Here is an 18,145-nt window from a genome sequence, read left to right on the forward strand (position 1 = left end):
AGAGGCGATTCGGCCTATCATGCCTGTGCCAGCTCTTTGAAAGAGCGATCCAATTAGTCCCACTCTGCTCTTTCCCCACAGCCCTGCAAATTTCTCCTTTTCAAGTATTTATCCAATTCCTTTTTGAAAGTCACTATTGAATCTGCTTCCACCGCCCTTTCAGGCAGCGCGTTCCAGATCACAACAACTCACTGTGTAGAAAACAAACATTCTCCCCATCTTCCCCCCCTCGCTTTTTTGCTATATACATACACTTGGGCGGAGGAAATGAATCTCAGTCTACATCTATGTATATATTTTAAAATCTATGCTAATGACCCTGGATAAAAAGTGGAATGAGTATATACTTACAGAAAATGCCAACTTTTCTAGAAAGTGGGAGATTCCACTGGGATATTTCACCTCGTGTCTTGATCCAGCATTTGCTAAAACTGAAGGACATGACCCTGTTAATAAGAGATAGTCCGAACCAGCATCCATCCAACATGGCAATAATAAAGCCCTAAGACACTGGACAGAGGCGAGAGAGATGCCCAGCATTTCAGCAGAGTTGAGGGAAAATGGAGACAGAACTCAATCGCGGGTCACAATCTGAAGTTGTACAAGGGCAGATTGAGGTGAGATAGCAGGAAGTGGTTCTTTCCTCAGTGAAGATGGTTCTCAGGAAGAAGCTGCCCTCTGTCTGTTAGATGCTGATTCACTGAATCCCTTCGAGCAGGATCTGGACCAGTTTCTGGCTGGGGTGAAGATCACTTTGCACAAAAAGGGTGGGGGCTGCAGAGAATTCAGCGCCAGGCTGATCTCCTGGGCGAGTTTCGATCGCCTAGATGGATCAAAGAGTAATTTCACAGATTTCTCCCCTGCCCAAATTGGCCTGGGTTTATAATCTGTTTCTTCACCTCTCCCAGGAGGTCAAATGATTTGGGTGGGGTGGAGTGTGTATATATTGTGACACACAATGTGTGGGGGACAGGCTGGATAGAGCAGAGGGTCTATGCTTCTCCATCATTGTCAGTATAGTACATCTCAAACACTGCCTAGTTTCACAGAGTAATAAGGTGCATGATTCTAACACAGTAAATACCCTGTCCTGATGATAGGCTCTCAGCATTTCTAGCTGGAATAAAGGGATGACCTCACATGACCTCCAGCACTGAGTTAGAGGTCAAGATCAGCACAACCAATCACTTTTAAACAAGTGAATCTGTCACAGAAATCATTTCCTCTAGCGTGAAATCCAACCTTGTGGATTGACCAAACGACCCTGCTTTGGGTCAAAGGTGATTGAAAATGTCACAAAGAAAGATAGATTTGATGGAACAATCTGTAGCAAGTGATTCACCTCCTGACTCCCCAAAGTCTGTCTACCATCTACAAGGCACAGGTCAGGAGTGTGATGGAATACTCTCCACTTGCAGCTCCAACAACACTCAGGAAGCTTGACACCATCCAGGACAAAGCAACCCACTTGATCCGGGCCCCATCCACCACTGACACAGCGGCAGCAGTGTGTGCCTTCTACAAGATGCACTGCAGCAGCGCACCAAGTCTCCTTAGACAGCACCTTCCAAACCCACGACCTCTACCACCTAGAAGGACAAGGGCAGCAGATGCATGGGAACACCACCACCTGCAAGTTCCCCACCAAGCCACACACCATCCTGACTTGGAACTATATCGCCGTTCCTTCACTGTCACTGGGTCTAAGTCCCTTCCTAACAGCACTGTGGGTGTACCCGCACCACATGGACTGCAGTGGTTGAAGGTGGCCGCTCATCACCAGCTTCTTAAGGGTAACAAATGCTGGTCTGGCCAGCGACATGTCAATGCAATTCAGAGACAATGAATTACTCCTGAAATACAACAATCATTTTGCATTGTGATGTCCCACTATTTGAAGAACAGGCGTATTCACCTCAAATAACATAACTAAAACCCATTATCTGATCATTTGTCACATTGCTGTTTGACAGAGTTTGCTGCACACAAACCAGCTGCTGTGTTTACTACATTGCAGCACTCATTACACCTTAAAGATACCAACTGGTTTTTAAGAGCTTTGGAACATTAAGAGATTGAGGAGGTCTCTAAAGAAATGCAAGTCTTTCTTACAACTGGCTGCTTCCTTTCTGACCAGTGAATGTGATTTTTTTTAAAAAATGGATGTTGGCTGAGAGATAAACATTGTCCAGGAGAACAACCTGCTCTTCTTCAAAATAGTGGCCATGGAATCCTTTACATCCACCTGAAGGGGGCAGACGGAGCCTCAGTTTAACATCTTAATCAAAAGACGGCACCTCTGAGAGTTTAGCACTCCTTCAGTAAAGAAAGATTTGATTTGACTGTTTTTCCTGACTGCTAGGTCATCCCAAAACGCTTTACACCCAATGAGGTGATTCATTTCAGTAGGAAGATCATGGAGAGACAACATAAAATAAAGGGTACAATTCTAAAGTGGGTGCAGGAGCAGAGGGACCTGGGTGCATAAATCATTGAAGGTGGCAAGCCAAGTAGAGAGTGGTTAGAAATCTTAGAATCATAGAAGATTTAGGCACAGAAAGAGGCCACTTGGCCCATCGTGTCTGTGCTGGCTGAAAAACAACCCACCTATTCTAATCCAACCTTCCAGCATTATGTCCATATCCCCGCAGATTACGGCACTTGAGGTGCATATCCAGACTCCTTTTGAATGAGTTGAGGGTCTCTGCCTCAACTACCCTTTCAGGCAGTGAGTTCCAGACTCTGGTGAAAAAATTTTCCTCATCTCCCCTCTAATTTTTCTACTAATCACTTTAAATCTATGCCCCCTCATCACTGACCTCTCTGCTAAGGTGAATAGACCCTTCACCTCCACTCTATCCAGGCTCCTCAAAGTATTTTGTACATTTCAATCAGATCTCCTCTCAGCCTTCTCTGTCCCAAGGAGAACAACCCCAGCCTATCCAATCTTTCCTCATAGCTGCATTTTTCCAGTCCTGGCAACATCCTCATAAATCTCCTCTGTACCCTCTCTAGTGCAATTACATCCTTTCTGTAATGAGGTGACCAGAACTGCACACAGTACTCAAGTTGTGGCCTAACCAATGAGTTATACAGTTCCAGCATAACCTCCCTGCTCTTATATTCTATACCTTGGCTAATAAAGGAAAGGATTCTATATGCCTTCTTAACCACCTTATCGACCTATCCTGCTACCTTCAGGGATCTGTGGCCATTCACACCAAGCTCCCTTACTTCCTCTACACTTCTCAGTATTTTCCCATTAATCGTGCCTTGTTTGACCTCCCCAAATGCATCACCTCACACTTATCCAGGTTGAATTCCATTTACCACTTTTCTGCCCATCTGACCAGACCATCAATATCTTCCTGCAGCCTACAGCTATCCTCCTCGTTATCTACCACATGGCCAATCTTTGTGTCACCCACAAACTTCTTGATCATGCCCCCTACATTTACGCCAAATCGTTAATGTAGACCACAAAAAGCAGAGGACCCAGTACTGAGCCCAGTACATTCTCCAATCCTCTGGCACCACACCTGTATCCAGTGAGGACTGGAAAATGATGGTCAGACCCTCTGCTATTTCCTCTCTTGCTTCTTTTAACAGGCTAGGATAATTTCACCAGGCCCTGGTGATTTATCAACTTTCAAGGATGCTAACCCCATTAATACTTCCTCTCTCCCTATGTTTATCACATCCAATACTTCACACTCTTACTCCTTAACAACAATATCTGCATCGGCCCCCTCTTTTTTGTGAAGACAGACACAAAGTATTCATGAAGAACCATACCAATATGCTCCACTGATACACATAAGTTACCTTTTTGGTCTTTTAATAGCCCTACTCACTCTTTAGTTATCTTACTCAATGCATTGATAAAACATCTTTGGGTTCACCTTGATCTTGCTTGCCAATATTCTTTCATGCCCTCTCTTTGCTTTCCTAATTTCCTTTTTGATTTCACCCCTCCACTTTCTATACTCCTCTCGGCATTCTGTAGTATTAATTTAATAAAGCATACAGTATCCTGGACTTTATGAATAGGGACATAGAGTAGAAAAGCAAGGAAGTTATGTTAACTTGTATAAAACAATGGTTCAGCCTCAACTGGAGAATGGCATTCAGTTTTGGGCTCCACACTTTAGGAAGGCATTAGCGGGTGCAGAAAAGATTCATGAGAATGATTCTAGGGATGAGGAACTTCAGTTACATGGAAAGACTGGAAAAGAGATGGTTAAGAGGAGATTTGATAGGGGTATTCAAAATCATGAGGAGTCTCGACAGAGAAGATAGGGAGAAACTGTTCCCATTAGCGGAAGGATCAAGAGCTAGAGGACACAGATTTAAGGTGATTGGCAAAAGAAGCAATGATATGAGGAAAAAACTTCTTCACACAGCAAGTGGTTAGGATCTGGAATGTACTGCCCGAGTGTGGTGGAGGCAGGTTCAATCAAGGCATTCAAGAGAGAACTGTATTATCAGTGCTGTAGTGAGAAATGATATAGGCACTGGAGATCAAGCCGCAGAATTAGTCTGGGTAGAAATAAGAAATAGCAAGGGAAAGAAGTCCCTGGTGGGAGTAATCTATAGGTCCCCAAACAGTAGTTCCGCGGTGGGGCACAGTATAAACCAGGAAATACTGGGGGCTTGTAAGAAAGGTACGGCAATAATCATGGGTGATTTTAATATGCATATAGACTGGATTAATCAAATTGGCAAGGGTAGCCTCAAGGGAGTGTTCATTGAATGCATTAGAGATTGTTTTTGGAGCAATATGTTGTGGAACCAACCAGGGAGCAGGCTATTCTAGATTTGCTATTATGTAATGAGGTGGGATTAGTTAATGATCTCATTGTTAAGGATCCTCTAGGGAAGAGTGATCATAGCATGTATTTCAAATTCAGTTTGAGGGCAAGAAACTGGAGTCCCACACTAGCGATCTGGAGTCAAACAAATGTAATTACATAGGCATGAGGACAGATTTGGCCCTCGTGGACTGGGCAGGAAGATTAAAAGGTAGGACAGTTGATGAGCAGTGGCAGATGTTTAAGGAGATATTCAATTCCTCCCAACTAAAATATATTCCAGAGAGGAAGAAAGATTGTAAGAGGGGGAAAAAAACATCCATGGCTAAGCAAGGAAGTTAAGGATAACAAAGACAAAAACGAAGGCATACCATATTGCAAAGGCCAATGACAGGCTGGAAGATTGGGAAACTTTTAAAGATCAACAAAGGGTTCTAAAAGAGTAATAAAAAGAGCAAAAGTAAATTATGAAAGTAAACTAGCGCAAAATATAAAAAAGCTTCTATAAGTATATAAAAGGGAAGAGAGTAGCTAAAGTGAATGTTGGTCCCTTGGAGGATGTGACTGGGAAGTTAATAGAGGGGAACACAGAAATGGCAGAGACACTAAATCAGTATTTTGCCTCAGTTTTCATGGTGGAGGACACTAGTACCATTCCAATAGTAACAGGTAATGCAGAGGTTATAGAAAGGGAGGAACTTAGAAAAATCAACATTACTAGGGAAAAAGTACTGAGCAAACTATTGGGATTGAAGGCAGACAAGACCCCAGGGCCTGATGGCCTACATCCTAGAGTCTTAAAGAAAGTGGCAGCGGAGATAGTGGATCCATTGGTTATAATATTCCAAAATTCCCTGGATGTGGGAAAGGTTCCAGTGGATTGGAAAAATGCTAATATAATGTCCTTATTCAAAAAAGGAGGGAGGCAGAAAGTAGGAAACTATAGACCAGTTAGTTTAACATCTGTCATTGGGAAATTGTTAGAATCCATTATTAAGGAAGTAATAACAGAACATTTAGAAAGTCAAAATGCAATCCATCAGAGTCAGCACGGTTTTATGAAGGGTAAATCGTGTTTGACTAATTTGCTAGAGTTCTTCGAAGATATAACAAGCAAAGTGGATAATGGGGATCCTGTAGATGTAGTCTATCTGGACTTGCAGAAGGCATTTGATAAGGTGCCGCACAAAAGGTTAATACACAAGGTAAGATCACATGGGGTTAGGGGCAATTTATTAGCTTGCATAGAGGATTGGCTAACCAACAGAAAACAGAGAGTCGGGAAAAATGGGTCCTTTTCTGGTTGGCAAGATGTAACTAGTGGGGTGCCACAGGGTTTGGTCCTCGGGCCCCAACTATTTACAATCTATATTAATGACTGGGATGCAGGGATAGAAGGTACTATAGCCAAATTTGCAGATGACACTAAAATAGGTGGGATCGTAAGTTGCAATAAAGAAATAAGAAATTTACAAATGGATATGGATAGGTTAGGCGAATGGGCCAAAATTTGGCAGATGTATTTTAACGTGGATAAATGTGAGGTTATCCATTTTGGTCGGAAGAATAGAAAGGCAAATTATTATCTAAATGGAGAGAAACTTCAGAGTGCTTTGCAGAGGGATCTGGGTGTCCTCGTGCATGAATTGCAGAAAACTAGTATGCAGGTACAGCAGGTAATAAGGAAGGCAAATGGAATTTTGGCATTTATTTCTAAAGGAATAGAGTATAAAAGTAGGGAAGTGTTGCTGCAACTGTACAAGGCATTGGTGAGACTGCACCTGGAGTATTGCGTACAGTTTTGGTCCCCTTACTTGAGGAGGGATGTAGTTGCATTGGAGGCAGTTCAGAGGAGGTTCACTAGATTGATTCCAGAGATGAGGGGTTTGTCATATGAAGAGAGATTGAGCAATTTAGGCCTTTACTCTGTAGAGTTTAGAAGAATGAGAGGAGATCTAATTGAGGTATATAAGATGATTAAGGGGATTGACAAAGTAGACATAGAGAGGATGTTTCCTCTGGTGGGGTAATCTGGAATGAGAGGTCATAGTTTTAGGATAAGGGGTAGCAGATTTTAAAAAGTGATGCGGAGAAATTACTTCTCTCAAAGGGTTGTGAGTCTGTGGAATTCACTACCCCAGAGTGCGGTGGATGCCGGGACATTGGGTAAATTTAATAAGGAGATAGACAGATTTTTAATTAGTAATGGGTTGAAGGGTTATGGAGAATGGGCGGGAAAGTGGAGTTGAGGCTGAGATGAGATCAACCATGATCGTATTGAATGGCGAAGCAGGCATGAGGGGCTGAATTGCCGACTCCTCCTAGTTCTTATTATCTGAAAAAGAGGAATGTGCAGGGCTATGGGGAGAAGCGATAGGGGATTCTATCGTAAGGGGTACAGATAGGTGTGACTCCAGGATGGTATGTTGCCTTCCTGGTGCTAGGGTCAAGGATGTCATGGAGTGGCTACAGGACATTCTGAAGGGGGAGGATGAGCAGTCAGAGGTCGTGGTACACATTGGCGCCAACAACATAGGTAGAAAAAGGGATGAGGTCCTGCAGCAAGAATTTAGGGAGCTAGGTAGCAGATTAAAAAGCAGGACCTCTAAGGTTGTAATCTCTGGATTACTCCTGGTGTCACGTGCTATTGAGTTTAGAAATAGGAGGATAGAGCAGATGAATGCGTGGCTGGAGATATGGTGCAGGAGGGAGGGCTTTAGTTTCCTGTATCACCGGGTCTGTTTCTGGCAAAGGTGGGACCTGTACAAGTTGGACGGGTTGCACCTGAACCGGAATGGGACAAGCATCCTTGCTGGGAGGTTTGCTAGTGCTGTTGAGGGGGGGGGGGGGTTTAAACTAATTTGGCAGGGGGATGGGATACAGAGCGGAGGAACAGTAGGGGGTAATACAGAACAGAAAGTGAGTCTGTCTGGAAGGCACAGCAAATATAGACCTGGTAAGGCACAAGTGAAAAATGCAAGGTTGGATTGCATCTATTTCAATGCAGATGAATTGAAGGTGTTGATTAGCACATGGGATTATGATATTATTGCTATCACAGAGACATGGTTGAGGGAGGGACAGGACTGGCGGCTCAATATTCCAAGGTACAGAATCTTCATGCGTCACAGGGGAGGGGATAAAAGAGGAGGTGGCATTGCACTGTTGATCAAGGAGTCAATTACTGCAGTAAGGAGGGATGACATCTTGGAAGGTTCTTCAAATGAGGCCATATGGGTAGAACTTAAAAACAAAAAGAGGGCAATCGCTTGGCTGGGTGTGTACTACAGGCCTCAAAATAGTCAGGAAGAGATAGAGGAGCAGATATGTAGGCAAATCTCTGAGAGGTGTGAAAATAATAGGGTAATCATAGTAGGGGATTTCAACTTCCCCAATATTAACTGGGATAGTCTTTTCTTCTCCCTGCTGCTCTCACATGCGTTCAAGTCTTCAGAAGAAGGAATTTTCCTCCACACAAGATCAGGTGGCAGATTGTTCAATCTTGCCCGCCTAAGAGCGAAGACCAAAGTACGGAAAGTCCTCATCAGGGAACTCCTCTTTGCTGACGATGCTGCATTAACATCTCACACTGAAGAGTGTCTGCAGAGTCTCATCGACAGGTTTGCGGCTGCCTGCAACGAATTTGGCCTAACCATCAGCCTCAAGGAAACGAACATCATGGGACAGGACGTCAGAAATGCTCCATCCATCAATATCGGCGACCACGCTCTGGAAGTGGTTTAAGAGTTCACCTACCTAGGCTCAACTATCACCAGTAACCTGTCTCTCGATGCAGAATTCAACAAGCGCATGGGAAAGGCTTCCACTGCTATGTCCAGACTGGCCGAGAGAGTGTGGGAAAATGGCGCACTGACACGAAACACAAAAGTCCGAGTGTATCAGGCCTGTGTCCTCAGTACCTTGCTCTATAGCAGCGAGGCCTGGACAACGTATGTCAGCCAAGAGCGACGTCTTAATTCATTCCATCTTCGCTGCCTCCGGAGAATACTTGGCATCAGGTGGCAGGACCGCATCTCCAACACAGTAGTCCTCGAGGCGGCCAACATCCCCAGCTTATACACACTACTGAGTCAGTGGGGCTTGAGATGGCTTGGTCATGCAAGCCGCATGGAAGATGGCAGGATCCCCAAGGACACATTGTACAGTGAGCTCGCCACTGGTATCAGACCTACCGGCCGTCCATGTCTCCGCTATAAAGACGTCTGCAAACGCGACATGAAATCGTGTACATTGATCACAAGTCATGGGAGTCAGTTGCCAGCGATCGCCAGAGCTGGCGGGCAGCCATAAAGGTGGGGCTAAAGTGTGGCGAGTCGAAGAGACTTAGCAGTTGGCAGGAAAAAAGACAGAGGCGCAAGGGGAGAGCCAACTGTGTAACAGCCCCGACAACCAATTTTTTCTGCAGTGCCTGTGGAAGAGCCTGTCACTCTAGTATTGGCCTTTAAAGCCACTCCAGGCGCTGCTCCACAAACCACTGACCACCTCCAGGCACTTACCCATTGTCTCCCGAGACAAGGAGGCCAAAGAAGACTTACTGTAAAAGGCTTAAAGGGGGTGGAATTCTTAAAATGCATAAAGGGGAGCTTTTTGAGCCAGTATGTAGAAAGTCCTACAAGAGAAGGGGCAGTACTGGACCTAATCCTAGGAAATGAAGCTGGTCAAGTGGTAGAAGTGTCAGTGGGGGAGCATTTCGGGGATAGTGACCATAACTGTAAGATTTAAGGTCGTTATGGAAAAGGACAAAGATTGACCAGAAATAAAGGTACTGAATTGGGAGAAGGCCGATTTCAATATGATAGAACAGAATCTGGCCAAAGTGGACTGGGAGCAGCTACTTGTAGGAAAGTCTACATCAGATCAGTGGGAGTCATTCAAAGAGGAAATTGTGAGAGTTCAGAGCCAACATGTACCCTTTAAGGTGAAGGGTAGGACCAACAAGTCCAGGGAACCCTGGATGTCAAGAGATATAAAGGATTGGATCAGGAAAAAAAAGGAGGCTTACGGCAGATCCCAAGCGCTGAAACCACGGAGGCACTAGGAGTATAGAAAGTGTAGGGTGGCTCTTAAAAAAGTAATTAGGAGAGCGAAGAGGGGACATTAAAAAACACTGGCGGGCAAGATAAAGGAAAATCCTAAGGCGTTTCGTAAGTATATTAAGGGTAAGAGGATAACTAGGGAAAGAGTAGGGACCAACGTGGCAATCTTTGTGTGGAGCCGGAGGACATAGGTGAGGTTTTAAATGATTACTTTTCATCAGTGTTCACTATGGAGAAGGATGATGTAGGTGTAGAGATCAGGAAGGGGGACTGTGATATACTTGAACATATTAGCATTGAAAGGGAGGAAGTATTAGCTGTTTTAGCAGGTTTAAAAGTGGATAAATCCTTAGGCCCAGATGAGATGTATCCCAGGCTGTTTTGTGAGGCAAGGGAGGAGATAGCAGGGGCTCTGACACAAATTTTCAAATCCTCTCTGGCCACAGGAGAGGTACCAGAGGACTGGAGGACAGCGAATGCAGTACCATTATTCAAGAAGGGTAGTAGGGATAAACCAGGTAATTACAGGCCAGTGAGTCTATCAGCGGATGGGAAAATATTGGAAAAAATTCTGAGGGACAGGATTAATCTCCACTTGGAGAGGCAGGGATCAATCAGGGATAGACAGCATGGCTTCGTCAGGGGGAGATCGTGTTTAACTAACATGATTGAATTTTTCGAGGAGGTGACTAGATGTGTAGATGAGGGTAAAGCAGTAGATATAGTATACATGGATTTCAGTAAGGCTTTTGATAAGGTCCCGCATGGGAGATTGGTTAAGAAGGGAGGAGCCCATGGGATCCAGGGTAATTGGCAAATTGGATCCAAAACTGGCTTAGTGGCAGGAAACAGAGGGTAATGGTCGAGGGCTGTTTTTGCAATTGGAAGCCTGTGATCAGGGATCAGTGCTGGGACCCTTGTTGTTTGCAGTGTACATTAGTGATTTAGACATGAATATAGGAGGTATGATCAGTAAATTCGCAGATGACATGAAAATTGGTGGTGTTGTAAATAGCGAGGAGGAAATCCTTAGATTACAGGGAGATATAGATGGGCAGAGCAGTGGCAAATGGAATTTAATCCTGAGAAGTGTGAGGTGATGCACTTTGGGAGGACTAACAAGGCAAAGGGAATATACAATGGATGGTAGGACCCTAGGAAGTGCAGAAGGACCTTGGTGTACTTGTCCATAGATCACTGAAGGCAGCAGCACAGGTAGATAAGGTGGTTAGGAAGGCATATGGGATACATGCCTTTATTAGCCAAGGCATAGAATATAAGAGCAAGGAAGTTATGATGGAGCTGTATAAAACACTAGTTAGGCCACAGCTGGAGTACTGTGTACAGTTCTGGGCACCACACTATAGGAAGGATGTGATTGCACTGGAGAGGGTGCAGAGGAGATTCACCAGGATGCTGACTGGGCTGGAGCATATCAGCTATGAAGAGAGACTGAGGTTGTTTTCCTTGGAGCAGAGAAGGTTGAGGGGGGACATGATTGAGGAGCATTGATAGGTTAGATAGGAAGACATTTTTTTCCTTAGCAGAGGAGTCAAGAACCAGGGGGCAGAGATTTAAGGCAAGGGGCAGGAGGTTTAGAGGGGATTTGAGGAAAGATTTTTTCACCCAGCGGGTGGTTGGAATCTGGAACACACTGCCTGAAGAGGTGGTAGATGCAGGAAACCTCACAACATTTAAGAAGTATTTAGATGAGCACTTGAAACGCCATAGCATAAAAGGCTACAGGCCAAGTGCAGGAATATGGGATTAGAATAGTTGGGAGCTGGATGACGGCACAGACATGATGGGCCAAAGGGCCTGTTTTTGTGCTGTATGACTCTACGACTCTATAAGGCAGGGGAGTGACACTAGGTGAACTGGTCCTTCAGAGAGCTAGCACAGACACAACAAGTCGAATGGCGTCTTTCTGCACTGTAATCACTAAGATTCTATTCTGTAAGTACTCTTGAAGTGTAGTCACTGTCGTAATGTAGGAAATGCAGCAACCAATATGCGCACAGCAAGATCCCACAAACAGCATTTTGTTTAACTGTCAGATTATTTTATGTGGTAGGGAATATGGGATTAATGTAGGATTAGTATAAAATGGGTGGTTTATGGTCGGCACAGACTTGGTGGGCCGAAGGGCCTGTTTCAGTGCTGCATCTCGAAATAAATAAAATAAAAGCAATATACTGCAGATGCTAGAAATCTGAAATAAAAACAAGAAATGCTGGAAATATTCAGGTCTGGCAGCATCTGTGGAGAGAGAAGCAGAGTTAATGTTTCAGGTCTGTGACCATTCATCAGTAACCAGTTCTGATGAAGGGTCATTGACCTGAAATGTTAACTCTTTCTCTCTCCAAAGATGCTGCCAGACCTGAATATTTCCAGCATTTCTTGTTTTTATACCTTTTTACACTGATGTTGATTAAGAGATAAGTATTAGCTCAAGACTGGGGAGCTTTGGCCTGGATTCTGGGGCTGAAACCCCCTGATGGTTCAGGTTGAGTTCAACTATCAGGCGCCTGGTGACCTTTGACCCCACTGACCTCCGACCGTGCAGAATTGGCCGAACTTGTCTTGCGAGGCCACTCGCAGCCCGTTCTCCAGCACCGTGATCCGCGTCTCGTACTTGTCGTGGCCGCCGACCGTGGCGTAGAAGGGTTTGGGCAGGTTGGGCAGCGGGACAGAGAGCGAGACCCCGGGGTAAACGGCGCTGCTGAACCGCCTGCTTCCAGCAAGGCCGGACCTGCAACACGGAACAAAGGGGGAGAGAGAGGGTTAGCGGCCGCTTCCATCGAACAATAACCACCCACTCCGCCAGCTCCAACTACCTGCGGGATCAGGGAGGGGGACCCGGTCTCTTTACCTGCCGAATTGGCTCCACGGCCGCAGCCTCGCCATGTGCGCCGCCATCTTGGCTGCCGGGGACTTCCTGTCACCGCCCAACAAACCGCTTCCGGGTCAGTCACTCCTTGGCAACCGGGCCTGCGGGGTGAGGATGAGCTCCCGGGGACCGCAAGGTGAGGGAGGCGCGGATCCTGGGATTGGGGGAATCATCCTCACACCGGGAGTGGCAGTATTTACAGGGGGTTCCCGGGGAGTGTGTCAGTATTTACAGGGGGTTCCCGGGGAGTGTGTCAATATTTACAGGGGGTCCCGGGGAGTGTGTCAGTATTTACAGGGGGTCCCGGGGAGTGTGTCAGTATTTACAGGGGTTCCCGGGGAGTGTGTCAGTATTTACAGGGGGTTCCCGGGGAGTGTGTCAGTATTTACAGGGAGTGTGTCAGTATTTACAGGGGGTTCCCGGGGAGTGTGTCAGTATTTACAGGGGGTTCCCGGGAGTGTCAGTATTTACAGGGGGACCCGGGGAGTGTGTCAGTATTTACAGGGGGACCCGGGGAGTGTGTCAGTATTTACAGGGAGTGTGTCAATATTTACAGGGGTTCCCGGGGAGTGTGTCAGTATTTACAGGGGGTTCCCGGGGAGTGTGTCAGTATTTACAGGGGGTTCCCGGGGATGTGTCAGTATTTACAGGGGGTTCCCGGGGAATGTGTCAATATTTACAGGGGGTTCCCGGGGAGTGTGTCAGTATTTACAGGGGGTTCCCGGGGAGTGTGTCAATATTTACAGGGGGTTCCCGGGGAGTGTGTCAGTATTTACAGGGGGTTCCCGGGGAGTGTGTCAGTATTTACAGGGGGTTCCCGGGGAGTGTGTCAGTATTTACAGGGGGTTCCCGGGGAGTGTGTCAGTATTTACAGGGGGTCCCGGGGAGTGTGTCAGTATTTACAGGGGGTTCCCGGGGAGTGTGTCAGTATTTACAGGGGGTTCCCGGGCAGTGTGTCAGTATTTACAGGGGGTTCCCGGGCAGTGTGTCAGTATTTACAGGGGGTTCCCGGGGAGTGTGTCAGTATTTACAGGGGGTTCCCGGGGAGTGTGTCAGTATTTACAGGGGGACCCGGGGAGTGTGTCAGTATTTACAGGGGGTTCCCGGGGAGTGTGAGTATTTACAGGGGGTCCCGGGGAGTGTGTCAGTATTTACAGGGGGTTCCCGGGCAGTGTGTCAGTATTTACAGGGGGTTCCCGGGGAGTGTGTCAGTATTTACAGGGGGTTCCCGGGGAGTGTGTCAGTATTTACAGGGGGTTCCCGGGGAGTGTGTCAGTATTTACAGGGGGTTCCCGGGGAGTGTGTCAGTATTTACAGGGGGTCCCGGGGAGTGTGTCAGTATTTACAGGGGGTCCCGGGGAGTGTGTCAGTATTTACAGGGGGTTCCCGGGGAGTGTGTCAGTATTTACAGGGGGTTCCCGGGCAGTGTGTCAGTATTTACAGGGGGTTCCCGGGAGTGTCAGTATTTACAGGGGGTTCCCGGGAGTGTCAGTATTTACAGGGGGTTCCCGGGAGTGTCAGTATTTACAGGGGGTTCCCGGGAGTGTCAGTATTTACAGGGGGTTCCCGGGAGTGTGTCAGTATTTACAGGGGGTTCCCGGGAGTGTCAGTATTTACAGGGGGTTCCCGGGAGTGTCCGTATTTACAGGGGGTTCCCGGGAGTGTTCAGTATTTACAGGGGGTTCCCGGGGAGTGTGTCAGTATTTACAGGGGGTTCCCGGGAGTGTCAGTATTTACAGGGGGTTCCCGGGAGTGTCAGTATTTACAGGGGGTTCCCGGGGAGTGTGTCAGTATTTACAGGGGGTTCCCGGGAGTGTCAGTATTTACAGGGGGTTCCCGGGAGTGTCAGTATTTACAGGGGGTTCCCGGGAGTGTCAGTATTTACAGGGGGTTCCCGGGAGTGTCAGTATTTACAGGGGGTTCCCGGGAGTGTGTCAGTATTTACAGGGGGTTCCCGGGGAGTGTGTCAGCATTTACAGGGGGTTCCCGGGGAGTGTGTCAGTATTTACAGGGGTTCCCGGGGAGTGTGTCAATATTTACAGGGGTTCCCGGGGAGTGTGTCAGTATTTACAGGGGTTCCCGGGGAGTGTGTCAGTATTTACAGGGGTTCCCGGGGAGTGTGTCAGTATTTACAGGGGGACCCCGGGGAGTGTGTCAGTATTTACAGGGGGACCCGGGGAGTGTGTCAGTATTTACAGGGGGTTCCCGGGGAGTGTGTCAGTATTTACAGGGGGTTCCCGGGAGTGTCAGTATTTACAGGGGGACCCGGGGAGTGTGTCAGTATTTACAGGGGGACCCGGGGAGTGTGTCAGTATTTACAGGGAGTGTGTCAATATTTACAGGGGTTCCCGGGGAGTGTGTCAGTATTTACAGGGGGTTCCCGGGGAGTGTGTCAGTATTTACAGGGGGTTCCCGGGGATGTGTCAGTATTTACAGGGGGTTCCCGGGGAATGTGTCAATATTTACAGGGGGTTCCCGGGGAGTGTGTCAGTATTTACAGGGGGTTCCCGGGGAGTGTGTCAATATTTACAGGGGGTTCCCGGGGAGTGTGTCAGTATTTACAGGGGGTTCCCGGGGAGTGTGTCAGTATTTACAGGGGGTTCCCGGGGAGTGTGTCAGTATTTACAGGGGGTTCCCGGGGAGTGTGTCAGTATTTACAGGGGGTCCCGGGGAGTGTGTCAGTATTTACAGGGGGTTCCCGGGGAGTGTGTCAGTATTTACAGGGGGTTCCCGGGCAGTGTGTCAGTATTTACAGGGGGTTCCCGGGCAGTGTGTCAGTATTTACAGGGGGTTCCCGGGGAGTGTGTCAGTATTTACAGGGGGTTCCCGGGGAGTGTGTCAGTATTTACAGGGGGACCCGGGGAGTGTGTCAGTATTTACAGGGGGTTCCCGGGGAGTGTGAGTATTTACAGGGGGTCCCGGGGAGTGTGTCAGTATTTACAGGGGGTTCCCGGGCAGTGTGTCAGTATTTACAGGGGGTTCCCGGGGAGTGTGTCAGTATTTACAGGGGGTTCCCGGGGAGTGTGTCAGTATTTACAGGGGGTTCCCGGGGAGTGTGTCAGTATTTACAGGGGGTTCCCGGGGAGTGTGTCAGTATTTACAGGGGGTCCCGGGGAGTGTGTCAGTATTTACAGGGGGTCCCGGGGAGTGTGTCAGTATTTACAGGGGGTTCCCGGGGAGTGTGTCAGTATTTACAGGGGGTTCCCGGGCAGTGTGTCAGTATTTACAGGGGGTTCCCGGGAGTGTCAGTATTTACAGGGGGTTCCCGGGAGTGTCAGTATTTACAGGGGGTTCCCGGGAGTGTCAGTATTTACAGGGGGTTCCCGGGAGTGTCAGTATTTACAGGGGGTTCCCGGGAGTGTGTCAGTATTTACAGGGGGTTCCCGGGAGTGTCAGTATTTACAGGGGGTTCCCGGGAGTGTCCGTATTTACAGGGGGTTCCCGGGAGTGTTCAGTATTTACAGGGGGTTCCCGGGGAGTGTGTCAGTATTTACAGGGGGTTCCCGGGAGTGTCAGTATTTACAGGGGGTTCCCGGGAGTGTCAGTATTTACAGGGGGTTCCCGGGGAGTGTGTCAGTATTTACAGGGGGTTCCCGGGAGTGTCAGTATTTACAGGGGGTTCCCGCGAGTGTCAGTATTTACAGGGGGTTCCCGGGAGTGTCAGTATTTACAGGGGGTTCCCGGGAGTGTCAGTATTTACAGGGGGTTCCCGGGAGTGTGTCAGTATTTACAGGGGGTTCCCGGGGAGTGTGTCAGCATTTACAGGGGGTTCCCGGGGAGTGTGTCAGTATTTACAGGGGTTCCCGGGGAGTGTGTCAATATTTACAGGGGTTCCCGGGGAGTGTGTCAGTATTTACAGGGGTTCCCGGGGAGTGTGTCAGTATTTACAGGGGTTCCCGGGGAGTGTGTCAGTATTTACAGGGGGACCCCGGGGAGTGTGTCAGTATTTACAGGGGGACCCGGGGAGTGTGTCAGTATTTACAGGGGGTTCCCGGGGAGTGTGTCAGTATTTACAGGGGGTTCCCGGGGAGTGTGTCAGTATTTACAGGGGGTTCCCGGGGAGTGTGTCAGTATTTACAGGGGGACCCAGGGAGTGTGTCAGTATTTACAGGGGGACCCAGGGAGTGTGTCAGTATTTACAGGGGGTTCCCGGGGAGTGTGTCAGTATTTACAGGGAGTGTGTCAGTATTTACAGGGGGACCCAGGGAGTGTGTCAGTATTTACAGGGGGACCCCGGGAGTGTGTCAGTATTTACAGGGGGACCCCGGGAGTGTGTCAGTATTTACAGGTGGACCCGGGGAGTGTGTCAGTATTTACAGGGGGACCCGGGGAGTGTGTCAGTATTTACAGGGGGTTCCCGGGGAGTGTGTCAGTATTTACAGGGGGACCCAGGGAGTGTGTCAGTATTTACAGGGGGACCCAGGGAGTGTGTCAGTATTTACAGGGGGACCCAGGGAGTGTGTCAGTATTTACAGGGGGTTCCCGGGGAGTGTGTCAGTATTTACAGGGAGTGTGTCAGTATTTACAGGGGGACCCCGGGAGTGTGTCAGTATTTACAGGGGGACCCCGGGAGTGTGTCAGTATTTACAGGGGGACCCAGGGAGTGTGTCAGTATTTACAGGGGGACCCCGGGAGTGTGTCAGTATTTACAGGTGGACCCGGGGAGTGTGTCAGTATTTACAGGGGGACCCGGGGAGTGTGTCAGTATTTACAGGGAGTTCCCGGGAGTGTGTCAATATTTACAGGGGGTTCCCGGGGAGTGTGTCAGTATTGACAGGGGGACCCCGGGGAGTGTGTCACTATTTACAGGGGGACCCGGGGAGTGTGTCATTATTTACAGGGGGACCCGGGGAGTGTGTCATTATTTACAGGGGGACCCAGGGAGTGTGTCAGTATTTACAGGGGGTTCCCGGGAGTGTGTCAATATTTACAGGGGGTTCCCGGGGAGTGTGTCAATATTTACAGGGGTTCCCGGGGAGTGTGTCAGTATTTACAGGGGGTTCCCGGGAGTGTGTCAATATTTACAGGGGGACCCGGGGAGTGTGTCAGTATTTACAGGGGGTTCCCGGGGAGTGTGTCAGTATTTACAGGGAGTGTGTCAGTATTTACAGGGGGACCCAGGGAGTGTGTCAGTATTTACAGGGGGACCCAGGGAGTGTGTCGTTATTTACAGGGAGTGTGTCAGTATTTACAGGGGGACCCAGGGAGTGTGTCAGTATTTACAGGGGGACCCCGGGCAGTGTGTCTGTATTTACAGGGGGGTTCCCGGGTGTGTGTCAGTATTTACAGGTGGACCCGGGGAGTGTGTCAGTATTTACAGGGGGACCCGGGGAGTGTGTCAGTATTTACAGGGGGTTCCCGGGGGTGTGTCAATATTTACAGGGGGT

General features: G+C 48.2%; 2 protein-coding genes across 2 annotated transcripts in view; one reads left to right on the plus strand and one right to left on the minus strand.

Annotated features, from left to right (window-relative positions):
• pmpca (peptidase, mitochondrial processing subunit alpha) overlaps positions 1-12,844 on the minus strand; it is a 41,927-nt gene extending 29,083 nt beyond the window's left edge. The window contains exons 1-3 of the mRNA XM_068012063.1: positions 12,741-12,844; positions 12,421-12,620; positions 352-431 (exon numbers count right to left, since the gene is read on the minus strand). Of these exons, the coding sequence (XP_067868164.1) occupies positions 352-431; positions 12,421-12,620; positions 12,741-12,787 (327 nt within the window). The 5' untranslated portion in view covers positions 12,788-12,844. The remainder of the gene's footprint in view (positions 1-351; positions 432-12,420; positions 12,621-12,740) is intronic.
• The window catches only part of entr1 (endosome associated trafficking regulator 1), a 30,104-nt gene continuing 24,717 nt past the window's right edge, over positions 12,759-18,145 (plus strand). The window contains exon 1 of the mRNA XM_068012064.1: positions 12,759-12,894. Within this exon, the coding sequence (XP_067868165.1) occupies positions 12,774-12,894 (121 nt within the window). The 5' untranslated portion in view covers positions 12,759-12,773. The remainder of the gene's footprint in view (positions 12,895-18,145) is intronic.

The sequence above is a fragment of the Heterodontus francisci genome, chromosome 32, assembly GCF_036365525.1.
Source record: "Heterodontus francisci isolate sHetFra1 chromosome 32, sHetFra1.hap1, whole genome shotgun sequence".
NCBI lineage: Eukaryota > Metazoa > Chordata > Chondrichthyes > Heterodontiformes > Heterodontidae > Heterodontus > Heterodontus francisci.